Source organism: Thamnophis elegans, chromosome 10 (assembly GCF_009769535.1).
Source record: "Thamnophis elegans isolate rThaEle1 chromosome 10, rThaEle1.pri, whole genome shotgun sequence".
NCBI classification, from domain to species: domain Eukaryota; kingdom Metazoa; phylum Chordata; class Lepidosauria; order Squamata; family Colubridae; genus Thamnophis; species Thamnophis elegans.
The window spans coordinates 15,025,779-15,052,953 of record NC_045550.1 but is presented as its reverse complement, the minus strand read 5'-3'; the positions used below and the strand labels follow the sequence as shown (position 1 = coordinate 15,052,953).

At 35.7% G+C, this 27,175-nt stretch overlaps 2 protein-coding genes across 3 annotated transcripts in view; one reads left to right on the top strand and one right to left on the bottom strand.

Moving 5' to 3' along the window:
- Nucleotides 1-12,892, top strand: part of PLEKHS1 (pleckstrin homology domain containing S1) — a 31,588-nt gene extending 18,696 nt beyond the window's left edge. Inside the window, exons 11-15 of the mRNA XM_032224883.1 lie at nucleotides 436-627; nucleotides 1,307-1,408; nucleotides 5,690-5,825; nucleotides 6,758-6,843; nucleotides 11,485-12,892. Of these exons, the coding sequence (XP_032080774.1) occupies nucleotides 436-627; nucleotides 1,307-1,408; nucleotides 5,690-5,825; nucleotides 6,758-6,826 (499 nt within the window). The 3' untranslated portion in view covers nucleotides 6,827-6,843; nucleotides 11,485-12,892. The remainder of the gene's footprint in view (nucleotides 1-435; nucleotides 628-1,306; nucleotides 1,409-5,689; nucleotides 5,826-6,757; nucleotides 6,844-11,484) is intronic.
- Nucleotides 12,893-14,327: 1,435 nt separating this feature from the next.
- On the bottom strand, nucleotides 14,328-27,147 carry DCLRE1A (DNA cross-link repair 1A). Of its 2 annotated transcripts, XM_032225895.1 has the most exons (10): nucleotides 26,936-27,147; nucleotides 24,270-25,038; nucleotides 21,949-23,478; nucleotides 19,135-19,268; nucleotides 18,531-18,649; nucleotides 18,232-18,375; nucleotides 16,945-17,090; nucleotides 15,842-15,996; nucleotides 15,530-15,671; nucleotides 14,328-14,850 (listed from the first exon to the last, which is right to left on the bottom strand). In XM_032225895.1, exons 2-10 carry the CDS (start codon nucleotides 24,721-24,723, stop codon nucleotides 14,684-14,686), a joined length of 2,991 nt encoding a protein of 996 aa, XP_032081786.1. In that variant the 5' UTR covers nucleotides 24,724-25,038; nucleotides 26,936-27,147; the 3' UTR covers nucleotides 14,328-14,683. The 2 variants fall into 2 exon arrangements, with proteins under 2 accessions (XP_032081786.1, XP_032081787.1); XM_032225896.1 differs by lacking the exon at nucleotides 26,936-27,147 and having other exon boundaries at nucleotides 24,270-25,740.
- Nucleotides 27,148-27,175: the final 28 nt, after the last annotated feature.

Here is a 27,175-nt window from a genome sequence, read left to right as displayed (position 1 = left end):
AAGGCATATCTGACTGTCCAAATATGGAATCACCCATAATTATTTGAGTTAGAACAAGAAGCAAATAAAAATCTGGATTTCTAAATATGTGAAGGTGCAGAAAAAGAAAAATTCAGGAAGAATTTCAATTTTGAGGGGGGGGGGACACAAAGCAGAACAATGCAATCTAAGTAAGTTTATTTACAAACATTCCCTTAATGTAGTTTCAATACATGACAAAAGACTGACTTTAGAAATTCATGACGCCCGTGGGGCCAATGAGTAAACAATCACATTTTTTAGTTAAACTTTCCCAGAATTATCCTACATTTGTTTTTAATTTTACATGATCTGCTTTCATTCAAGTGTGGTTCTTCAGGTGATTATCCAGAGGTTAAGAATTTTTAGGAACGGATTGATAAATGTCTTTTAAGGTTAATATAATCTGTCCCTCAGGGTTTCAGAAAAGGTGGAAGATAAAATAAAGGCAAAAGATGTCAATAACGAATTAGTGATCCTTCCCCCAAATCAGATGGATATACAAGTGGCAGAAAATAGTCAACATGAACCAAGGCCATTACAAAGAATATTGGGGAAAACACCCAAAGTCGTCTATATATCAGTGGTTCAATTGTCCATTATTCTCAGGTAAGAATTTCTTTTGAATAGTTATTTCCTTCATGGTGGTAAAATGTTGAGATCTAAAAGGAAACCTTGTCAAATTGTTCCAACTCTTAAATAATAAACATCACATTGGTAGCTAACAAACAAAAAAATTAAGTTAGCATGTTGTTCCATTGGGTGAACCAGGAAATAATGTTTAACTTTATCTCTCCATCATCTTATTCAATGAATTCACCAAAGCATAAATTTGTTCCTTTATTTACATATTAAGAGAGGTAGGAGAGAAATAAAATGGCCCAATTTTTCCTTCTTACTGAATGCCTTTTCTTTGGTTGTGACATGCAATTGTATATCTGTATTTGGTTTGACAGAATCCTGTACTCCTGCCATATCCAAGAGGAGAAAAGATATTAATGCTGGAATTGGAATTTGGAAAGATAGAATTTTAAATAAAAAATATAATTATATGGGAGGGGGTGAAAATCCAACTATATGCAAAATTAAAGGATTATTCAAATCTGCTTGCTGCAGATTTGAACCATATTTGGCTAGATGTTTCTCAGTCCAATCTAGACAGCTATATATCTTGCTATTGCTTACAGTATATGTTATATCTTAAGAATTAGTATGAATAGCAATAGTTTGAAATGGTATATGTTATGATCAGACAGTTTTATATTCTGGATTTCATCCTCTCTTTTAGTAAAATCACAGATGATAATCAGTTGGAGCAGGTGGATATTCTCCTTCCCCAGAATAAATTTATTTCCTACTTAACATTTGTAAAAGCTTCTGGACGTATATGGTAAAGTCTTTAATTTATATTTTATTATTTACTGTATTTATTATTTAAACTTCTAAAAAACAATCAGCTGAATTGCTTTGGGAGGTGGGGAATGTGTTAACTACTCGCTTTCTTAAAATGAATCAGATCGAATTCAAATTACAGTTTCTCAACAAAGACTCCTGCTGGCTTAACCAAATATATTGCTTTATCTTAATTAATATTCTGTCAGCCCAAAATAAATGCATGGGTTATTTTTAGTAATGCCATCTTCTCATCATCAAATATTCTTTCACAAGAGACAGCTCCAACTAATTAATGTGCAGTTGGTTAACTATTAAATGTAGCAAAGTCACTTTCAAAGTAAATCCAACTTTTGGTGAATTATGTACAAATCTACACTACAGTTTTTTGGCAATATTATGAAACAGTTTATAACGGTCATCCTTCAAGGTATTTTTCAGTCAACTTCTCAGTCCTACAGGACTGGTACTCCTTTGATGTGTCTTTTCCATAATCCAGCCTAATTTAATTTTCAAGTCCAAAAAAGGCCAGTCAGGAACTCACTGTTTGTTGAGACTTTAACTTCATTAACTAAAAACAATTAATTTTATTAGATAGTTCTCACATTACAAAAAATATTTCAAGTCTTTCTGTAGAGTTTTGCAAAAGAACCTTATAAAAAAATTTTTAAAGTCATGAAGTAGCTTTTTCATTTTAATTCTTTAATTAATTCTTAATTCTTTTAATTTGAACATCTATTTATAAGTTAATTTTATGGCCTTTATTTATTTAAAAATTGTAAGATTTCATGCTTTTTAACATAGTTATTTATTACATTTATCATACACTTATCTAGGCATAGATTCTAAGTCTCTGAAAGGGGAGAAAATAGAAATAAATTTTATAAGAAGCAAAGGAACAAAGCTCGAAATGAAATAGATTTGTGGATCTGATCTCAGACTGATTATATACCTGCAGCAAATCATGGCAAGATGAATGTAATTAATCAACAGGGCATCAATGATGGATTGCAGGAGGTACGCCCTGCTATGGACATACCGGAGCCTGCCCGGAGCACCAGGTACCGTTCCGGTACGGTGCTCCGGAAGGCCCACCTGCCCACCCGAGCTCCATACCTGTTCTTTAAAGCCTTCGGTGCTTCTGCGCTTGTGCATGGTGCATACAGTGCCTGCGCAATGCTCAACCGAGCAGCTGGAGTGTCGCGGAGGCTTGTGGAGGCATTGCTGGCAGGTACTACGCATGGACATGGTGCATGCGTGTGTGTGCACACTGGGCGCGTCCATGTGGGCAACGCCGGGCCCTTTCCAACCATACCGGTTTGAACGGGATCCAGAACCCACCGGAACCCACCACTGTAGTGCATCATTATTACTTTAAGAAGCATTGAAACAAAGTGAAATAAATTCACAAAAAGAGCTTCCCCCACACCCTGAAAACAAAGATAAACACTGAAATCCTTCCAAAGGACATTGGAATACTGGAATGTTTATCTCTGTAAAATGAAGCCTTTTCATGAAGCTGTTGTGTAGATATGGAAATTAAGATGTATAACTTTAAGCATCAAGTCTATGCACTCAAATCTTGTGCTGAAAAGAAATGTCAGGATTAAAAATATATGCAGGTGCATTCTCTTTCATAGTTATCATAATGTCTCCAGCTACCATTTGGTGGATCTTAGAAATCTATAATAGATTTCACAGATCTTTCTAGCCATCAAAAAGTAACTTGGAATACATGTGAAAACAGTTGTTCAAATGCAAAAATGTTTCCCTTTAAACTTTGAAGACAATGCAATATAAATATGAAGTAAATATTTTTTATATTTATATCTCATAACATCAGAATTGATACTAGTAAAAGGAAATTGAGGTGTTTGCCTCAAGGAGAACATACATACGAAGAGGCCAAATTGGTGGACAGAGCTGTGCAGTCCAGGCTGACTGAACTATTGTTCTTGAGTATCTTAGCATCAGTATTAAAGCAAATTCATCTGGCGGAAAATAATGCCAGAGGCCTAACATGGGGATGGTCATTACTCCCACAATAGACACCCAGGATGAAATAAAAAAACAAAAAAAAACTGGCAAGTTTTTAAAGTACTACTGCCTTGGTAAACCACAAGGTGTCACACTTTCTCTACCACAATCTTTCTCCAAATTATGAAGACATTACGTAACAGGTTTCTTCTTAACTATTAACTTCTTAACATTGCATTGCTTGCTTAATTTCATCAAATTAGGGGACTGGGGAAAAATGTATCACTAAAACTATCAACATCCTACAACTTTAGAGTCTAATCATTCATAGACTGCCATGTTACACCTGATTACTAACTAATAATGTATATGTCATTCATTTATTTATTTGTTAAATTTATTTGCCATCCAGCAGCCACCTCCAGATATCAGTTAATAACAAAATGAAATAAGAAATGTAATGAGCTACAAACCAAATGGCAGCTTCTAGTATCACATGTTTTATCTATTTTCTTTTCTTTTCAAACCAAATGGGAAATCATACGTTTCTTATTGAAGACTTGGACGTTGAAGAATATCCCTTTCCCCGCCCACCTTGTGTTGACCTATCGGTATCAATGACTGGCCCATCATATTAGAGACTGGCAAAAGGAGGAAGGATCCAAGAAATAAAGTGGAAAGGAGATTAATAATATCCAAAGTTTTCCATTAGGCAGTTGTTTGGACCGGTTCACCTGAATCAGTAGTAAAAAATGCTACCAGTTTGGGCAAACTGGTATTTTCACCGATCAGCTGGGCAACGATCAGCTATGATGCACAATTTATATTAGTTAGAATTGTCGGATTTCCTGCTTTCTAGCTAATCTAAATCACGTGGCATAGCAGATCCCTCCCCCCCGCCCCGCTGTTCTACTTACCTTTGCAGACTTGGAAGGCTTCAAAATGTTCCTTTTTTAGTGCTGCACGGGTGTGTCTCAGGTGCGCATGTGCACGCAAAGGGCACACTCAGTAGCAGACTAACTGAATTGGTAGCAGGCTTCAGAGGATTACTGCCATTAGGATTGTGGTAGTTAGCATAACATGTATTAAGAACAGAAAAAGGAAGTTGTTATAAAGAAATTGAACGTGACCCTGCCCTGACTTTCTTAGATATAAAAACTAGGAAAGGAAAAACACTGTCAGGCCTTCAATCCCTATTTTCAGCCTGAAGAACTTTAAGATACAGTACATGGACTTCAATTCCCAGAATTCCCCAGTCAGCATCTACATCAGCATAGTAGAATTTCAGCATTTCTTGAGGAGCATGTTTCCTAATTTTGTCTACCTCACAGGGCTAATATGAGGTTTAATACCTGATACTCTTTGCAGTAATTCAGAAAGCTATGTATGATGTTCCAGACAGTTTACAATAATAAAAAGGAAGAAAATGAAAGAGTGTAAGCAGAATAGAAATAAAACAATAGATAAATAAAATAAACAATAAAAAAGAACACAAGGAGAATACATCAATACGCTAACCAAAAAGATGGACAGGGCAGAGCGGGGGGAGGGGAGGTGGAATCTTTCATCAGTCCAGCAACCACCTCCAGATATCAGTTAATAACAAAATGAAATAAGAAATTTTATGAGCTACAAACAAAATTACAAAATTACAGCTACAAGCTTATCAATTAATTAATTAATTGATATAAAATAGAAATCAACTTCTAGGTCCATAATTATTTTAAATCTTTGCATAACAATTTTTTTAATGTTTGTTCTTAGACTGACAAACCTATTTTAATAACACGCACATGCGCACGCATGCACGCACACGCACACGCACACGCACACGCACACACATGAAAGTAAATCCTTTTCCGGGTTCATTCATTGATCATCAAGTTCTCTTTTCTGCTGCTAATTTTTGGAACCTATTGAAGTATAGTGTGCTGCAAGATATTCAGATCACAGGAGAGTTGGTATATGACTGTATAATAGCTTGGTGTGGAATATTTTAATATAGTAATAGCCTTCCACTCCCCACTTGCAGACAATTTTATTTTTAATTAATTGCTCTTCCTGGTCCTAATAAATGAACAGTTCTCGGATTCATTCCATTTTCTAACATTTTTAATGCCAGCCTGACAGATGTGCTGGGCAATGAAAAATCAACATGACCAACTTCAACAAAATTTGACGACAGTAAGGGAATGTAGCCTTAAAACTATGGTGTAAGGTGGTTTTCTCTGTTCATTTCCAGATCGGGTTAGATAAGAAATCTAAAATGTCTACTGTTTGCCCCTTCTCTAATTTACTGCAGCATTTCTCATTGGAAAGATCCGTATCATTTAGGATGCATATTTCATCAAGGAGATTATATAGTGGCTGTGAATGATTTGCAAATCAAAGATATGGATGAAATCTTTTGGTTCATAAGTAGATCCACAAGAAATGAGGTAAGTAATAGCAATTGAGTTAAAGCTTAGCACTAAGCAATAAAAGATTTTTACACAAAATTATCTTTCAATATTTTGCCCCATCTATCCACTTATAAATTGCTAATCCACAATTATAAATATCCAGCCAGATCATGTATCATCCATCTCTCCCCATTCACCTCCCCAGCTTGGTTTCATTAGCCATAGGATCCCTTTTTAAACTTAAGCCTGACCTTAGAAATAAAGTGACAATGAACAAGGATAGTAAAAACTAAAAGGGTTTCTTTTTGTCACACTAGTTCCTTTTAATAACTTAAATCTTTTTCAATACACCACTATTATCAGCAATATCACATAAACAGGTTTTGTGAAATATCCAGAATATTCTAACTCCTGTTGAGGAGGATCAGCAAATTGAAATTTATTGTTTTTTAAAACTAGAGAGAAATCTCAAGCAGCAGGGCTGGCCTATGATTTGTTTCTGTTTGTATCAAGGAACAAGCTAACATTCCTTCCCGTCACCCCACAAATTGTAAGATGAATTTATCACTGTTTTAAAATCACCCTCACAGAGAATTAAGCCCATTGTTATGGCAGTGGTAATTCCTAGCTTTTTCTTCATCTACTTTCCTGTATCTTAACATCAGAAATATTTGCTGAAATTATTCATTTCAGGACTTTGTTGCCAATATATTTTTCATGGGTTCCATCAAGATGCTAATGATATACAACTTCATAAAACTGTCTGGCAAGAAAATTCATTGCTGCTGCAGTCCTAAATCATCAGAATTGTATACATTTCTCATCTCCAGTGTTTATTATAGAAATGCATGCTGATTCGTAGTTTTGTTCTGAAAAATTGTTTATTATCTTACTAACTCCAAAAAGAACAAGATAAACAGTAAGATATAACAGTAAATCACCTTTCCTACTTTTTTTTTGCCCCCAAGGTAAAATTGACAATAAAACGACTCCCAAATTCAGAGGTTTTGCATGTTCCAGGATGCAAGTGTCCATAATGGCATAAAAGAACAGTGTAAGTATATTATAAGACTATATCTTTTTCATGTACTTAGCAATCAGCCAGCGCACAATCAGATTTACTTTGTTGTGGTTTCACTGGCTTGTTATCCTATTTATAGAAGGAAATCAATGAAAAGGTGAGCTCAGCGACAATTGATAAGTTCGCCCATCTGCCAATTGATCTCTGCAAGTTCATTCTGCTTCTCAGATCATTGTTTTCAAAAACTTACTGAATAGGAAACTTGAATATCCCATATTGCAAAATCAATGGTCTTGAATTCTAAGAAATGTTAAGTGTGATTCATTTAATTGATCTAATTCTTTTTCAAGTATATTGGGTACTTCAACAGATTTATCTTTTTATGCTGCAGATAAATGTGAACGGGGTTCTTGTAATGAAATTAAGGTTAACGGATCTCCATGTATTATTAATTATATTCTAAAAATCTGGAATTATTTTAATTTATAATGATCTTTAGGTGAATTGTGACTGCTGCCAAAGAGGTCATTATTTATGTCAGGAAGGATTCATGTGTCTCCAGTTTTGAAATGAAATATGATGGTTCTTGACATTTGGATTGGTTTTGGTATTCAAAAGATAAGATCAAGTATGATTGATATGGCATAGGATTAATTCATGGTCTAAAAACTGAACTGTAAACATGTGAACAGATATAAAATCAGTTTGATATCAGAGAAACATATGCAAGGTTAATTGTACAGTGCATGTTGGACAATGACTTTCCCTTATTTTTACTGTTCACTTTCTAGATATGTTTCTTTCTAGTTTTATTTTCCTTCTTAGTTTGTATTGTTTAATTTCTAAATATGGTACATAGCTTATAATTTTAAATGAGAATTAAAAGTTATTTTCTCACATGTCATTATTTATACTGTTTGCAAAACTCAATAAAATGTATTTTTAAAAGAAATATAAATCCACAGCCAATTTTGTCATTCTTCATCTTCACTTTTACTGTTTTTTCTCAAATTTGTAAGCTACACTTTAGGATGAGCACTTCTTCATTATAGCCAGAGATGTTCAGGAGAAAACAACAGACAAATTGACACATGGCCTTCCAAATATTAATCTGATAAATCTGGATTCTACAGACCAGAAGACACTGCATCAACAATCCAGCAAAATTAGTATAGCAAAGCTCTTTTAGTAATGGATATTTAAAACTATGAGACATAGCAAATTCAATCATTGTGTATGATTGGTGAAATAGGGACAGAAGTATTTGTGTCCTCATGAACTGTATGTCCCAAGAACATCTGATTAATCCATTGGCTTGCCAAGATTAAATCAAAGTAAATTTTATTTTAAAATTATGTGAAATTTCTGCTATGTTAACTTTGAGGTCAGCAGACTAAGGGGAAGGCAGTATCAATAGCAGTCAAAGCACAGTCTACCACCAAAAGTATGAAAACTGACTTGGGAGAAGCATGGATGTTAAAAACAACTGTGACTTTCAATGATAAAAAGGAAAATGTCACAGGTTTTGGATTATCTCTAGCAAGATAGGTGGCTATGAGTGCTCTAACTTCGGAAATTCACAAATGTGATCCTGAATGGGATTACCTCAGGGATTGCCACAAAGAAGAGGGAGTCAAGCCACAAAGAAGAATCAAGAAGGTGTCAAGCTACTCTCCAAAGCACCTGAGGGCAGGACAAGAAGCAATGGATGGAAACTAATCAAGGAGAGAAACAACCTAGAACTAAGAAGAAATTTCCTGACAGAACAATTAATCAGTGGAACAACTTGCCTCCAGAAATTGTGAATGCTCCAACACTGGCAGTTTTTAAGAAGAGATTAGACAACGGTTTGCCTGAAATGGTATAGGGTTTCCTGCCTGAGCAGGGGGTTGGACTAGAAGACCTCCAAGTTACCTTCCAAATGTGTTAGTCTATTCTAGTCTATTACATTCCTCCACAAAGAAAGGGTAATTATTATCACTTCCCATTTGGACTGCTGTGATGCGGTCTATCTCACATGATGTTGGTTCAAAAGTCTGCTAATAACATCTATAAGGACTGTATTTTATCATATATTTATAAAAATGCTGTTTTAAAATAGGTCAAAGATGAACCATGTACACCATCTTGCTTCTCAGAGTGGTTACGTTGATACGGATGGCAATAACTCTGTAATTTCATAGCAGCTAAACTTTAGTGGCACGCTGCTTCTCAGTGATGTGCAGTGAGGTTTATGGCTGGTGAGGCACTGACACAGGGGTTTCAATTTTTTTAGACTTGTGGACTTCAACTCCCAGAATTCCACAGCCAGACATGCTCAGTTCTGATTTAAAGCAACAGCATTTGTTTTTCTCCTTTGCGAAAAAGTTTTCTATCATTCTTTTTCTTCTCCCTCCCCCTCCTTCCTCCCTCTCTCAAACAGACACACGCACACAGAGAAGTTGGATCCCTCTCTCACTCACTCAATCTCAAACACAAACACAGAAGTTGGATTGGATATATTTTCCAATGGCTTGAAAGCAGCTCCTCTGCTATATCCCCCCACCCCCAATTTGCCTGCTGCCTTCCGATCCGAGCCTTTGATTGCAGGTGGAGCCACGTTGCCTTTTCAAACTTGTAATCAGTGAAGCTGGGCTTATATACTTTTATCCAGATGTGTGTGTGTTTGAAAAGGCAACGTGGCTCTGCATGCAATTACATACCTTTTCCAGCTGTTTCAGAGATGATTTCAACTCTGCTCTTGCCTGCCATCATGAAAAGAAAAAAAAATGTAAAAGGAAAAAGACAAAAGCTGAAGGCTGAGCTAGTTGCTGACAGAGTCACCGTGTGGATGACTCTGCTTAACTGTTTAAAAAAACCTCTAAAAGACCACCCTCTACAGGCAGGAGAACGACGTGCCTCATTACGTCAGGAATTTTTCGGCTTTTAACCCTTGCTTAGCTCTGCTCAAGTGATCATAAAGTCAGACTAGATGAGGCACCTCATTCTCCCGCCTCCACCTGTAGTTTTTTAGAGGCTTTTTTAAACAGTTAAGCACTAAGCAGTCATCCACTGTGACTCTGGCAGCAACTAGCTCAGCCTTTTTCTTTTTACATTTTTTTTCTTTTCATGATGACAGTGGTGAGGCTCTACCTCCCCTGCCTCCCCTGCCTGCACATCCCTGCTGCTTCTGATCCTTGAAGTATATCGCTAACATTGTTTGAACCTATTTTCTGTGAGGGGAGGAAGTTGGCTTTCTGTGTGTGTGAATTTATATTCCTGTACATGAGTTTGTTTCAACTTTTTAGATAAACCTTGTCTGAATTTGGATGCATCCTAAGTGAAATGCAATTTAGTGGAAGATGAGATATTATTAACATCTGCTAATTAGGAATGTAAATGTCAGAAATTGTTTTGTTCTGTCGCTTGGCAAATGTTCCACCCTGACATCTTCCTAACTAATTAAGCTTCATTTTTATTTAACTGTTGCACCAGTCATCTTTTTTCAAATCCCCCCTGCTTAGAAATATGAGGAATTGCAGATTTAATTATAAACACACATTAGATCATGACTTCCTTCTCCCTAAGTTGTCTTTCACCAGCTGCTTTTGTTCTTCAAAATATTTTTGTTATCTCTGCCTCATATCTTATACTCTACCAGTGATAATTGTTTCAATTGTTTCATTAATAACAGAATGAAAAATAGTTTCGTTTTGTCATTTCTATGAATGCATGGCTGCTACAAATTGTCCTCCAGAATTTCTCCTTGGAAACTGCTAATGCCCCTCTCCCTTTCTCCCTTTTAATATCAGTGTTATTAGGGAGTTAAATCAAGAAACCAACAATGGACTAGAAAACAGCTGTGCTTCCTATATGTTTAGAATGTAAATCAAGACACTATTCATTCCTCTTTTACAAGCAAGCAAGCAAAACATTCCATAATTATATCCAATACAAAAAAATCCTCCTTATTCATCACTTCATTTTTTAAAAATCCAAGTTGTTTGTCATGTCAAATGATTAAAATAAAATTAGAAAATAAAATTGATTTTACATCTAAATTAACTTTTAATATCATTTCTGGAAAGTGATAGTTCAAAATTCACTCTCCATGTTATCTTTTGCTAGCTGGAAAACCAAATGAATCCTTTCTGCTGAGAGATTTGTGGGATTCTGTAAGGAATTTGCTAGAAGCAAGTAGAGAGGAATAATATTTCCTGTATTTTGCTTTACATAAGTACTTATTTTAGAGCTGCTCTATCAACACAGTGATACTGCCACTCATGTAAAAGGAATGAAGTGGAAAATATTTGTTCATGCCTAGGTATTCATCATGGTCTTGATAAAAAGATGACAGTGCATAAAAAACAAAAGATGAAAGCATGTAAAATAGAAAAGGCTTTTCAGGTGCATTTGCTAAATCATAAGTGATTTTTCAATAGAATTTATTGAACTTTTCAACCATGAAGGCATTTTCAGGAACCCGTATAAACTGCCTTCAAGGGATGTTTTTGTCAAAAGAAAAGATATTTTGATGGATGAATATATGCTACATTTTCTATACTTATAGTTAGCATTAGTAGCTGGAGCAACAGTTACTAACAGTTTTTAAGACCTTGTTTTTTTTTATTACTGCCTGTAATAGAATTCATTAGAAGTATGTTTTCACATAATCACAATTTTTCTTGCTTTCAGTTTAAGTGACATCTCCCAACATGAATAAACACAAATTGCAAATTGTGACAGTATGGACTGCATGATCTAATCTAAGAAGTGGGATTCCACAAAGTCAGTCTTCAATTTTTTATTAATGATTTGGATGAGTAGATACTGTAAACACTTATTTTCTCTTCAGCATGTTCCCATATTGTGTTGCCCTTTTGTATTCATACTATAAGAAAATATTATAAACTATTTTGATGTAAACAGATTGCTGCTGTCAGAATGTAACCAAGATCAAATAATTGACTGTGAATAGAAAATCCAAGAGTTTGTTCAAAGTACTATAGAAAATGGTATGATTCCTTCTGTGTATAGTTCGTAATCTTTTTATAAACGATTAATTACTTAATATATTGGTACAGATGGTTAATTACAAATCCATCTATCAAAGGTTCAATGCAGAAATTTAAAAACTTTAAGATATGATTTTATGTCATTTTATTATACTCTTATTGAAAGAATAACTTTTATAGCAACTTTCAAACAAGAGGGTTTTATTTCCAAAATGCTGAGATTTATAAGAATGTTTTATAAAGCTTTCCAGAAAATGTTCAGCTAACAAATTTAACAAAGGATAAGAATATTTGCCCCATTATCTTGGTAATCTTCCATAATCTGATGTTTACTAGATGTGTTGAACATTCATTTTTAGCAACATAGCCACTAGAAATGTCGAGCCCACCTGAAAAGTACCAGACTGACAGGTGGTCTTATCTGTTCACTAAATCAAGAGAAGCACTGTAGTCTCACTCCTTTACAAATAGGCATTTACACATTGTGTAAATGTGTATTTTGAACCATATCTATAATTAATAATGTGAGCTTCAAAGGAAAAAACATGGAGAGACATTTCAAATGTTTCTAGTTTTGAGCTTTCGGTGAAGTAGCTAACAGCTAAAACTTAAGTTACATAAGAATCATGTCACTCTTGTCAATTAAATTTTTGGCACCTTCCAAGCCTAGTTAAAAAAAAGTCCTGGTAAATAAATAAGAGTTTAATATTTAGTCTCTTGGTCCAGATAAAACAGCTGCCTTTGTGCTAAAATCCAAATTAAATATTCAAAAAGAAAACATTAATAGTGCATCAAATTGTATTTTTCTATTCTGTATTTTTTTAGCTATAAAAAAAAGATTACTTATGAAAAACAGGAGCGGAGTTATTTCCCTTTTTAAAAAATTACAGAGACTCATCTTTTGACATAAAGGAATACAGATAATTAAATATGATTTAGTTTTGATATATCTCACAATATATGGTTCTATTCATAATTCAGTATGTTTCTGTTCCAACTTTTCAATACTTTTAAAAGAGCCAAGGCGGCACAGTGGTTAAATGCAGCACTGCAGGCTACTTCAGCTGACTGCAGTTCTGCAGTTTGGCTGTTCAAATCTCACTGGCTCAAGGTTGACTCAGCCTTCCATCCTTCCAAGGTGGGTAAAATGAGGACCCGGATTGTTGGGGGCAATATGCTGACTCCGTAAATCGCTTAGAGAGGGCTGAAAGCCATATTAAGCGGTATATAAGTCTAACTGCTATTGCTATTGCTATTGTAAACATATATTTTATAGTCCCATTCATGTCTTTCTATCTTTGCTCATTTTTCTAATTTACAAGAAACTAAGTTTGAGAAATTTAGTTTGCTAGTTATGAAATATTTCCAGCTAAGTTCTAACCAATCTTTGATTAATTCTGGGAAATTAATTGCAGCCACCTTTTAAAACAGGCAGAATGCGAATCTCTAAAAGATTACTCATGATTCCATGCATTTTAAAAGGTCCAGATGATGTGGCAGTTCACCCAATTCTTTGATAAGAATGCATCGACACCCATTTCTTCTTTTCTTTGTTCCCATCTGGGTTTGTTGCCTCTGTTATCATTTTTCTTTTGTTTTATGTTTTTGTGTTTTTTATATTTTCTTACATTTAAGTTATTAATAATTTGTAATCCACTCAGAATTATTGGAATTTCAGCAGCATATAAATTATTATTATTAGTCCTGTGATTATGAGAAAGGTAATTAATCTCTGACTTGCAGAAAGGTAATCATTTACTAAATTTCAACCATCTTGAAAAGCAGATCAAAAATATAGCAGGCCCCTCCCCCTCTTTCTTTTTGTATACATTAACTGAATTATGGTTGCTTAATTTATGAATACAAAAGCAAGTATGATGTCTATCTTCACTATGCTAAAAATAATGAAAAAAATTGGAATAATTTATAGAAAGATCATGGAAAGATTCATAGAAATATCATCTCTAGTGCATTTTGTCTGATCAATGGCTAGAACCGATGACAGGGATTTAAAATGTTGTGCACATTTATATAAACGTATGATGTATAAATCCTTATTTAATATTGTATTGTGATCAGATATTCCTACTCCAGAAAGATTAAAGCTTATTAAAAGATGAAAGGAGGTGTTGCCATGCACATAGACAGGCTGATGGCCATTAACCTTACAGGGTTTAGACAAGTTATTACTAATTATGTGGATGATACAACCATTGATGAAAGCTGGCAAAACCTAGATCAACACACAATAAAAACATTATACCAGTACTTCAACAGGAGGCATGAGACCAAAGGTAATATAGTATCTTGAAATTATAAATGCTTGGTTTGTAAATTATTAATCATTTATTAATCATAGAGCCGAGATGGCGCAGTGGTTAGAGTGCAGTACTGCAGCCACTTCAGCTGGCGGTTAGCTGCAGTTTGGCGGTTCAAATCTCACCGGCTCAGGGTTGACTCAGCCTTCCATCCTTCCGAGGTGGGTAAAATGAGGACCCAGACTGTGGGGGCAATATGCTGACTCTGTAAATCGCTTAGAGAGGGCTGAAAGCCCTATGAAGCGGTATATAAATCTAACTGCTAACTGCTATTAAAACACTTTAACACTTATCAAGACTATATTTCATATTGTTTATTTATTTTTAAATACAATAAATAAATAAAAATGTAAAAACCTTTATAATGTTATATTACTTGATTTCATGTTTCATTTCTTATGGATGCCGTAAATTCTGAAAATACAGCATATTCTGTTGACACAGAATATGTTTGTTTCTATACATCTACATTGTTTCCATGTAGATCAGAGTCAAAGAACAATGAAGAAAAATTTATCAGACTTTAAGGCATATAATTATTGTAATAAAGATCCTACTTTCCTAATTCCATTCTGCAACTTCCATCTTCCAGTCCCTGAAATACTTTTCCATTTCATGTCTAACTTTCCAATTTCCTACATTTACAGTAGGAATAATTTTCTGAGGTTTCAGCCATTGAATAAATTGTTTCATTTCAAGGAAACTGCTGTGCTCACTGTAAGGAATCCCTGCATATAAAACAAAAACAAACAGTGAATATAAGTAGCTGAAATTTAGCATAAGGTGCTTTACAAAACTTGAAACTGATGTTTTAACTAAATTTCCATGTAATTTACATACTGAGTATGTAGCTAAATTCTGGGCAAATTATCTAGCTTGTATCTTTACTGTTCATTCATTAATCTGCTTCACATTTACTTTTTTTGTTTAATAACTTATTGCACCTTTCAGTAATATGTTGAAAGAGGATGACTGAAAGAAAATGCATTATAAATAGTAAAACCATGAAAGAGATACTGTTTCTTCAAGAAAAGTTATTGGGTATTTAATATGGAATAATCAAAATATCTACTTCACTATTAAAATATGTATTAGAAGTAACATGGTTCTGTTTCTGATCAATGCAAACAGATATTCTGGGTTGCATACAGATAATTCTGTTAGAAATGTCTGAATCCTATAGCTGGAAAAGAAAAAGGGCTGTAACCTTTTCAAAATGTATGCACCCTTTAAATATTTTACAACAATGCTTGACAAATATGTTGTCTTTTAGAGGTCACATACAACACTCTATTTATTTTGTATCCCTTTAACTTCTTGGCTAACTCATGAGTTACTTGATTCTAACCTCTAACGGAAAACTGACAGAAGATAATTAACCATATTAATAATTTGAAATTGTATTACCATATATAGTGATATTTCCTCTTGTCTGAGATTTGATATCATTCAAAGAACAGCATCCATCAGAGTATGTCCACCCAGTAGGCTTAAAAGCCAAAATATGATCAAATTTCTCAGAAAACTTATTCAAATGATTTTGCAAATTCTATAGATAGAAAATAATATCTAGTTATTTTAATTGAAAATAAACAGTTTTTAGATAACTGTTAGATTATTAGATAAAAATGCAATTTGAAACTGGATCTTATTTACTGTAATTATAGCATCTTAAAGTAGAAGACTACTGTGGCTCTGGGATTCAGCTTTAAATCTTACCTTAAAATTAATCTGCATCATGGGCAGAAGATGTATGCAAGTATTATCCCAGTTCAAACTGATGAGGGAATTTATTGTTGTTGATTCTAAGCATTGAAGTGTTTTGAATTTCTCTTGAGACATGCTTACTTTTGAGCCCAGAACTTCAGCAATAGCTGCAGGAATAACATCATGAAAATGGAAATAGGAAAAATAATGTAAGCTTGCTTTTATATTTCACTGATAATTCCCTAAAGGTAGAATTTCCCTATATGTTTATTTTGAACATATCTTCTGTTGAATACTCATAAAAATATTCTAATCTAATAGGAATAGAAAGGATTCCCAGGAAATTTGACTAAACTAGTAAAACCTTTCTCCAATCTGACAATCTGCTCTTCCTGCCTGCCAATTCATCCAATTGTTTGAAAACGGCAATAAACAAACTATGGAACAAAATCAGGGCTTTTTTTCATATTGAGGTTTCAGAATTCACTTTCAGATTTTTAAGGAAAAAAACTTCAGATAGAAGCTGATACCATTTATGTTAGCTTTAACAAAGAAAGCATTTTTTTAATTAACATTTTTTTTTTTAAAAAGCATTCAAATTGCACTAATTTATTTTTTCTTGTTTAACTATAAAAATTTGTATCTGCTTGCCAGCTTAAAAATAGTAATAGGATAGATTATGAAGAGTTCCAAAAGTGGATAAAAGATTTATTTCATTCCAGATAATCAGTTTTAGGAAGGCTGACATGCGTGTTTCAACATTTTCCAACTTAGCATTGAAATAAATTATTTGGAAAGTTACCCCACATACCAAAAAGCTGAGTTAAACGTTGAAAAAGTCCCTTACATTTACAAGGCTATTAATATCTCCAAAGCATTCGTAAACTATAGCATTACTAAAATGGGGCATCTCCAATCGTTCATGACATACACTGCTTTGCCTCTGAACTTTTTGCCAAGAAGTCCAATAGGGTATGATTTTAACTATTTTAGAGCTGTGATATTTTTGTGAAAGAACATTATGAGTAGAAAGAGCGAATTAGGTTGTGCTGAATATTAAGTTCAGCTCAGGATATAGTATTTCTGAAGCTCTTATAGAAGAGTCCCTCCCTTACCTAGAAAGACTTTTTCTTTTCCAACAGAATATGTTCCACAAACAACTAATGTTCGTGGGTTTAAAGTCACTCGTTCAAATGCAGTATTGACAGCAAATTGAATCACTTCTTGCTGGGAAGGAAAAGTATATTCAGGACTACAATACCTAAGAAACAGTAATAAAAGACATATTAGAAAATTCAGCTTTAGCCCTGTTCTATTTATAGAAACAGATGAACAGTATCACAAATATGTATCAAGATATAACTTAGTGAAAAGTATCAAACTCAAAGGGATTACTATAAGTCAATGTTTCTAGTATAGGGAACAATTAGAACACATGCATGAGTTGTTGTAGTTCCAGTGACAATATACAAACAGGTAGAAGACAACAATCCTATTTCTGAGAAAAATAGGAATTAAAAGTCCTTTCTGTTTTAGTTTGTGCATTTTTGTGATAACAAGTACCATTGAGACTAGTAGGGGTACATTCATTTTTTCCACAAAAATAAATAATTAGTGGAAGAAGTATAGCTAACTGCTTTGAGTACAACTTTTAAATAAGTCAAATATTTCTTCAATTTGTTTCTTTTTTGCCACATTTATCAACAAAAATATGTTGTCTCAATTAGTAGGACAGATCCGTGATCTGTGCATAAGAAAGGGGTGGCATTTCTTTCTATAACTGCCAAAGCAGGATGATACAGCTTTCAGTGACATAAGCTATAGCAAAAAAGTTAGGAATGTTAGGAATGCTGCAAACTATTGGTGGGGCAAAAACTAATCATACAATGATCCAGGAATATCAAGAGTGATAGGGGAGGCTGTGTATGTAAACAAAAGGGCAATGAGAAATAGGAACAAGTTTAGAGGAGGGATATCTGGAAACCAAGTTGTACAGGAAATGGTTAAAGGCTCTGACACAGTTAGTATACCAAAATGAATGAAACCTAGGAAAATTAAATAGCTGTCTTCAAATATCTCAAGGATTGTCACACAGAAGAAAGCATGGGCTTGAATTCTATTGTCCCACAATAGAAATGTCCAATGCTGAAGGATTAAAAGTACAAGAACTGATGTTCAGACTAAATGTAAAGAAGAATATTCTAACAAAACAGTCTGCTACATGAAGTTTTCACAAAAGGAAATGGTTGTATGTTAGACATAATCTAGTAGGGAGCAGGAGTTTTGTCTAGATAACTTTTATAATCCCTTCCAACTCCATGATTCTACCATGGCACATTTTTGTAGTTTACAAAGTGTTCTCACAATATTTCAATATTGTAAATGTTTAATCAAAAACTTACGTTGTGTCCAAGTAAACAGTATGAACTTTCCAACCATTTAGGAAAGGACAGCGCTCCATAGAAGGGTCTGCCCTAAAGTCACCTGTATGCAATATTACAGTCCCATTTGGAAGATAGAAAATAATCATTGCAGCACCAGGACAACTGCCAAAAGAATGAATGGAGTGGAAGAGAGAAAGGGAAAGAGAAAAGGCATTTTGAATTCAAACCCAAAACAAAATTGACATAAATTAATTATATAATTTTATTATATAATTTAAATGAATTTACATTTCATTCACTTTTTCAAAAATACTTACTGATTAGCATCAACCAACACTACTTTGATGCCATCTATTATACATTCTTTATCCATTGGCAGGATATGGACATATTGCTCTTGCACTCGCAGTTTATTCTTTACCAAGTTTCCAGTTATCTAAAATACAAAAAGTGTTTTGCAGCTACTTATACCTCTTGCCCCAATTTAATTTGGATCTAATTACAAGGTATTAATTAGGCAAGATGGTAAATGAAACAAATGAGAGAAGAAAAAAGAGGAAAAGCAACTGCTGAATATATGATTCACATTTCATGGCAGTTTATACTGAATGAAGCTGAAGAATACTGTAGTTTCTACACTTGGAATTTCTACTTCATCATTATACCTTATAAATCCGGAACTGCACAACACTGGTCCAATGGAGAAAAAAGTATAATAATTTAGCAATGGCAGCAATAGCTTTACAAGTAATGACACAAACGAAAGGCACTCATGCAACCCACAATTTGTTGACTGATATGTTTCAAAATTAGTTGAAATTAGTTCCAAAATTCCACAGGATTATTAATATTTTATGCACAGACAAGAAGCATCTTACGTGTTTTGTATTTCACAAATGAGTCCAAAATAGTCATACATACCTTATTGCAGTATATTGGGAATGTAAACTTTTTAGTTAGGCCACCATAATGATCAGAATGAAAGTGGGTAAGGAAATAAGCACTGCAGCCTTCAATCTCTCCATACTGGAATGCATCTACTACAAAACCTGTGCCTGACACAAATTAGTAAAAGAATAGACAGTCATTTCTTACATAGTGCAACTGCTAAAGCTGACTAGTACAATTAGAATAGAATCTTCTACAGCCTGTTAAGACTCATCAGGGCATAAACTTTTGTGAACTATGTGCCAATGCATCAACATTCACATTCACATGTTAATCATAAAGGTTTATGCCAGAATAAATGTTAAATCTTTAAAGTTACCTGAGGATTATTTCTTTCTTTACACTCAGAAAAGTAGTACAAACAAAAGTGTTTGTTTCCTTAAGTTTAAGTGAAAAAAATAGAGGATTACTTAATATAATTAGTGGGAAGTCTGGAAATGTTAATTATACAGTACATATCTGAAGAGCTAAAAATACAGAAAAATAGCTATAATCAATAGAAACAAATAACATATCAAAGAGCTTATGCTACAATCTTATGCATATTAACTCAGAAGCAATCCTCCTTGAATCCAAGGATATGCAGGATTGTAGCCTTAAATTTCATTGATGCTAGCACAACTTAAATATCTTTCTCTCCTTACATCCTTAAAGATTTTTCTGTAATTTTAGACCTGTCTACAAAAAAATATATACCGTATTTTTCAGAGTATAAGACCCACAAAAAGAGGGTGAAAATCTGGGTGCGTCTTATACTCTAAATGTAACTCCACCCACCCGCTCCATGCGTTGCATTTTCGGGGGGGGGGGGTTCACATGGCGCTTGATTCCCGAAGCTGCCTGGGGAACTGGGATGAAAGTCTTTTCAATGAAAGCGTTTTTGGGCTGTAGGCTCCCGATTCAAAAAATGGGCGCATGCAGAGGCCAAACAAGTGCATCGTGTTTCAGGTGGTAGGCAGTTCCAGCACGCGCTGCCACCTGAAAATGCTTTCTTTCCCAGTTCCCCAGTGCACATCACAGAGCCACGCTCCCTCCTCCTCTACAGAGTAACCGCCTGTTTTCTCCTGGCCAGCACTGTCGGCTGGGGGAGGCAGGGACAAAAGCGAGAGGGCAGCGCAGTCAGGCGAGGGCACAGGAGCCGGGCACGGACACAGGGCAATCAGATTAGAGGCAGCCGACCGATTGCTGGCTTGCCTCCTGGCCACCCAGAGTGCGTAGGCAGCAAAGAAAACTCACGTTGTGGCCGCAGCTGCCTCCTGCCTACATGCCTCAAGGAGGCCGAGTAGCAGCAGTGAGATGTTTCCCTGCACAGCATAGCTAAGAGAGAGAAGTGGTGGAGCTGCCAGATTCAAGAAAGATGTTCAGGCACAATTTGGGGGTGGCAGGTGGGGCATGCATCTTATTCAAGTCTGGCAGCTCACCCACTTCTCTCTCTCGGCCGCTCTGTGCAGAGAAACATCTTGCACAGTAAAGAAAAACTTCTCATGAAATTTTTCTTTACTGTGCAAGGTTTTCCCTGCAAAGACCAGCCGAGAGATGAAACGGAGCTGCCAGACTCTATTAAGATGCACATTTCGTGGTGGAGCACAATTTGGGTGTGGCAGGTAGGGCAGGGGATGGGGTGCCCGGCATCCCTGCCAGTGATGAAGAAGTGCCCTGGGTGCTGCTGGACTCCCCTCACTCGTTGGAGCGGGGGTGGTAAAACTTCACCCAGAGCACTGCCTCTCCTGTCGGCTGTTATCCGACAGGAGAGAGGGTGCGAAACCGTGGTTGCTAGCAGTGACACTTAAGGGCTTAAGCAGTAGACTCCAAGAAGCGCTGTCTGGGCACCCCATTCCCTGCCCCACCTGCCACCCCCAAAATGCACATCTTAATAGAGCCACGATGCGGGTTCCCTTTGCTGCCTCTGCACTCCAGGTGGCTAGGCAAGCCGGCAATCGGTTGGCTGCCTCTAATATGCCTGCCCTGTGTCCACACCCGGCTCCTGCGTTTTTGCCCGACTACACTGCCCTTTCGCTTTTCTCCCCACCTCCCCCAGCCGACAGTCCTGGCCAGGAGAAAACAGGCAGTGAGTCTGTAGAGGAGGGCACGTGGCTCTGCGATGTGTACCGGGGAACTGGGAAGGAAAGCATTTTCAGGTGGCAGCGCGTGCTGGAACTGCTGCCAACTTAAACATGATGCACCTGTTTGGCCTCTGCACACACCCTTTTTGGAATCGGAGAGGGGACCCTACAGCCCAAAAATGCTTTCTTTCAAAAGGCTTTCATCACAGTTCCCCAGGCAGTTTCGGGAATCAGGCTCCGACTGAGGCAGCAAAGATGTTAGCCAGATGAATACTGATGGATGCTGCTGGGAAAGAGGCAGAAATGTTTTTTTTCCTGATTTCCTCCCCCAAAATTAAGGTGCGTCTTATACTCTGATGCGTCCTATACTCCGAAAAATACAGTAACTGTTCCTTTCTATTCCTTAGTTACATATTTCTTTTCAAGTAAGATTTATACTGACTACTCCTGCCATTAACAAATCATATTTGAACAAATAGGTTGCAATCCTACCCTAACAATGAATAATTACTACTGAAAGGAATATAATTTACTTCTGAATAATTTTCTACAGGATCATTTCATGGATAGCTAAACAGAGAACACTTATAGGGCTTTGAATAAAAAAAAACATTTTATGTATATACTGTAGAAAAAGGGTATTTTCTTTAGGAGAAACTAATGATGCAAGGAAGGAAAAACCCCAACAATCCTAAATTTTCCGACAAAATAAATCGAGCATTACCTGGTATCTTTTTATAAAAGGGACACTGTTTTTTTATTCCACCTTCACCAGGATATGACTCTCTGTATCTTTTTTTCTGTCTTCTCTGATCACCAGAAATACCATCTGACCTGGTGTCATACTTAATGTTTGAACTTTTTGTGACTGTATCAGAGTCACCTACTGATGCTTCAGCCTTCCTCTTTCGAGATATGTGCTTCTTTTCATTTGCAGCTGATGGATTCACAATTACTCTTTCTTCAGAAAGACTTTTCTTTGGGGTAGTCTCACTTTTTACTTTTGGTTGCAATCCCCAAAAAAACACACCAATGTCCATTTGTTTTAGGTGTTTGGGGGGAGTGATTGGGACCTTAGAGTTTGTAGCAGGAACCGGCTGTGTTTTAGCTACTGTACTGGACAAAACAGGCATAGCTATATTCTTACAAGATCCTTTTTCTTTTTCTTTCTTTGAACACAAATTGTTCTGAAGTGCTCTATTTCCACATGTGTTAATAATAGTCTTAACTTTAACATCTAAGTTACTGAACTTTTCTACTGCTTCAGTTTGTCCTAACTGAAATGATTGCAGAGGCTCTTTTTCAGATTTTGAAGAAAGCATGAGATCCTTAACAGCAGAATCTGTAGAGAACCAATAACTATCATTAGAATTGCCCTGCCCATAGTGATCAGCATTAAAATTAGAAGAGTTCACTTTAAGCCAGTCAAACTTATCCTTAGTTTTCTTTGAATTGAAATCTCCTGTGAGACATCTCATCTGATCAAGAAAACTTCTTGAATCGCCAATGCTATTATGCATACTTTTTTGTGGGAGAGGCTTAGATGTTCCACTCACACTTGCTGGTAAAATTTTAGATGATTCATTGATTGTTGTTCCATCTTGCATCATTTTAACACTCTTCTGTTGAAATTGTATCTGCTGTGATCTATTAGATAAACTTCCAACAATTCCACTTTCCAAGTTTCTAGTATCAAATAGATTTTTTTTACATGTTATCTCTACCTTTTTCTGCAATTCCTTATCTGCCTCATCTAATTCTACAGCATTTTCATCAGTATAAAGTGGAGAGTAAGAAATTTCACTGTCATTCAAATCAGCATCTGAAAGAGAGGTATTCTGTTGAAAAGAACAAAGTTGACTGTTTAGCTTCTCTTCATAAAAAGGATTAAGGCAATGAGACTGCTTTGTTTCATCTATATGGTGTATTGTATTTTCAGCTTCTTTAATATTTCCCAAAGATGAAGCCATGATGTTGGTTATATTGATGGAATCCATAGTCATTGATCTCAGTTGTGGTAATAGAAGAGACTGTTTTGATTTTTCTGTACTCTGAGGGACCTCTATATCCTGTAATACTCTACAATTGAATTTATTATATTCAGCAGCATCAGGTCTAATGAAATAATTTTCTGCACTAGATAATGAGGGTGCAAAGAAAGAGTCCTGTGCTCTACTTGCTGCAAGTTGGAAATGGCTGTAGCGTTTGTAATGAGAAGGAATGGCTGAAGAGCACAAAATGCCATCAGGACATTCTAATAAAAGAGGAAAAAAATATTAGGAAAATGTTTTTGAATGTAGCACAAATGAAAAACAAGCTTTATTGAATAAATATTAAAATTCTGGAATTTATGCTTCAAAAAACATGGCTAATGCAGACAACTATTTATTGTACCTTTATTTTCTCAAATTGAATTTACCTATGAGAATGCGAAACTTTTAGTACAATGCCTGATGGAAACATAATAAGATTTGTAGCAAAAAAAGAATTCAGTTTAGGTATAAATATGTCTATTTTTCTGAATTATGTGACTAGATACATCATGGTTAGCCAGTCTTTTCTAATAAACTTCAATAGGCTGTGAGGGATTTTTAAAATGAGTTTTCAAATTCAAATAATGGCACATAATTATTTTGGAACATAATTATTTCTTTTTACTGAAAATTATATGCAATTGTTTTTAATTCCGTTAAAAATATAATATTGCATCATAGCCTTTCTTTACTCACCAGACCTCTTGTACAGGAGTTTATTCTTTAAAATTTGGTATTTTTTAATTTATGCCTTAAAACTATAGTTTCCAACTATAATTTCAAAAATATGGCTTTTTAAAGAATTAATTCAAGAACTAATAAGATTTGTTTTAATATATGGTTGCCATTTTCTTAGCTCTGGCCTCTGGTTAATCAAAAGACTGAAATCCAGTCAATGTTTTTTCAGATACTAAGCTGCATGACGAGAATATATTGTTTGCACTTCTTAAAGGAACATAGTCTGTTTTCAAAAACAAAGTAGAAGAGCCCTTGCTTCCCATTGAAACTGTACCTTTCTCAGCAGTCCCTGAGACATCCAAGCATTCAGTAACATGCCACTGAGGTGTCTGGATCAACAATAAAGAGAATGGCATTTGACAACTTGGACAGTACCCCTCAAAAACTGGTCTAGGTTTTGCAGCGTTTTGTTTCTTGCATATATTTTTTTCTTTCGCAGGCGTTGTTGACAGACTTTCCTGTGATGATTGATCATTACTGGAAACTCCTGGCTTTAAGGGGGTCTGGCTATCTCTTTGTTTTGGCCTTTGTTTTGTCTTCTTAGGGACACCTTTTCTTTTAGGTGCTTTCCCACAATTTCTATTGTCATTTCTTTGTGATTTACCATTTTCAAACTTTACTTTTTGTACTTTGGTAACAATTACTTCTGAATGTTGGCTTGTAGGCTTTTGCTTCCTGATAGATTTATATTCCCAAATGTCTTCCTCCAAAAGGCCATCTTCAGACATGACAATCCAACAATGACAGAAAAATCTTCTTTAGGAAAACTACTTCCTTGAATTCAGTTGTACTATTTTACTATACTTATAAAATAATAAGTATCAATTGCTGTATTAAATATCATGCTATCCCACTCATATAAATGTTACAAATATAGAAATAGTTTTACGTTCAGGTGCAATGATTGACATTTCAAATAGTAAAGTGCACTTAGATTAGAATTTATAATTTTAACCATGAGGTCAGATTTTAACGCTATTTTTAAAAATTTGACAAAAAAATCATAGTACTGTTCCACCTATTTCTTTTCTTCTTCTGTGATCCTGAAATGCAAATAATAAAAATAAAGCAAGATTCCTTCAACAGTTCTTCATTTAGAAATTATTGTAAATATTCTAAAAACACAAAGAATCATGTTTCCTATTGATCCACTGAACAGTAGCTAAATTTCAAATACCTTTCAATAAACCCTGCATTGCTACTTCATTTTATAGTATTTATACAATAGATATCTCCAAGCACATTTTAGCTTTAAGAGTTGGCCTCAGAAAAGTATACAGTATTCTTCCTCTTCTTTGCTCTTTCCCCATGTTTTCTCAATACAAGCCATGTTATAAATGTAATATAAAATTACACTATCTTTGTTTTGAAAAACTTCCTCGGGATAGGGAAAATATAGGGCTCTTCACCTCCCTTCAAGCCAGAAAATGGAAAGTGCTACCTCAATGGTTCTGCCTTGTCTTGTATTGAAAACAAGGCTGCATAAGCTGCTACAAGGGATACGTTTCCTCTGTTGTGCTGGGGAAGTAAGATGCAGGAAGGGGGTGAAATATTTCCTTTTCCCACTGCCTGCTCTTTCCCCAATTCTTCAAGTGTAAATCTCATGCCTTTGCTCACCATAGCAATCCCTGCACTTGCAGCCCTGCAGTTGCCATTGTGGAAGATGACAGACATTACCAGTGGGAAACAACTTTGTGGTACAGCTAGTCCTCAACTTACGACCACAATAGAGTGCAAAATTCATGTTGCTAAATGATACATTTGCTAAGTGAGTTTTGTCCCATTTTACGACTTTTCCTACCACACTTGTTAAGTGATTCACTGCAGTTCTTAAAGTAGTAATACGGTTGTTAAGTGAATCTGGTTTCCCCATTGACTTTGCTTGTCAGAAGGCCACAAAAGGGGATCACATAGCTCCGGGACGCTACAACCATCATAAATATGAGTCAGTTGCCAAGAATCTAAATTTTGATCACATGACCATGGACATGCCACAATTTTCATCAATGGTTGAAAAACGGTCATAAGTCACTTTTTTCTGTACCATTGTAACGTTGAATGGTCACTAAATGAACTGTTGTAAGTCAAGTACTACTTTTACACCTTCAATGAGTCGAGAAAAGAATAGGTTAACTGCCCAATAAGTCTCTGCTCTCCAGCAGCCAAAAGAAATGGGCACAGAAGTAATAATCCCTGGGGACTGGGTGGAGTGTGGTTAATACTGCATGCAGCAGCTAATCCTTGCAGTGCTGACTGATCTCCAGTTCTGACTCTAATACTAATCAGAAGATTTATATGGGGAAAAAAATGCACTGGCAAACACTACTTTCCTGCTCAATCTCTTTAATCCAGAGGACATATTTTTAGAAACTGCTTGCCAGGCCATGCTAGAGCTAGGGTGGCTGACTCCCAAGTTTCTCTCTTGGAGAGCAGTGCAAATCTGACTTGTGACTAAATCGCATTACATTCAGCAGAATGTTTTTACCCCTATGGTGTGTTCCCATAAATCATTAGTTCAGTCTGCCTAACCCCAGTATATACGGGCAGAATTTCAAATTCAAGTATTATTACATTCCGTCTACCTTTGCCAAAGCACCTGAAAGCAGGACAAGAAGCAATGGATGAAAACTAATCAAGGAGAGAAGCCACTTAGAACTAAGGAGAAAATTTCCTGACAGTGAGAACCATTAATCAGTGGAACCACTTGCAGAAGTTGTGAATGTTCCAACACTGGCAGTTTTTAAGAAGAGATTGGAAAACCATTTGTCTGAAATGGTATAGGGGTTTCCTGCCTGAGCAGGGAGTTGGACTAGAAGACATCCAGGGTCTCCCAACTGTGTTATTCTGTTAAATATCGCGACCTTCCCGCGTCGAAATGAATAATCTCCCCATCCAAGAGAACTACCCCTCCGCAGTCAGAGGGATAATGGCGCACGTTACCTCAGCAGATTTCTTCCACTTAGGAAGCAGGAGCCCCATTCCAAATCCCTCACGCCTCCGAGAGCTCCAGTCGCCGCCACTGATTCATTCCTTCTTGGCGGCTCTTCCCTTCCTCCTCCTGTATCTTTCCGATGAGATCCGCACTTTCACGACGACTAAACTCGCTGCCTTTCCACATTTTTTATTAAAAATACTATTTTAATATCTTTCGGGGCCAGAAAACCATTCCTACACTTGTTT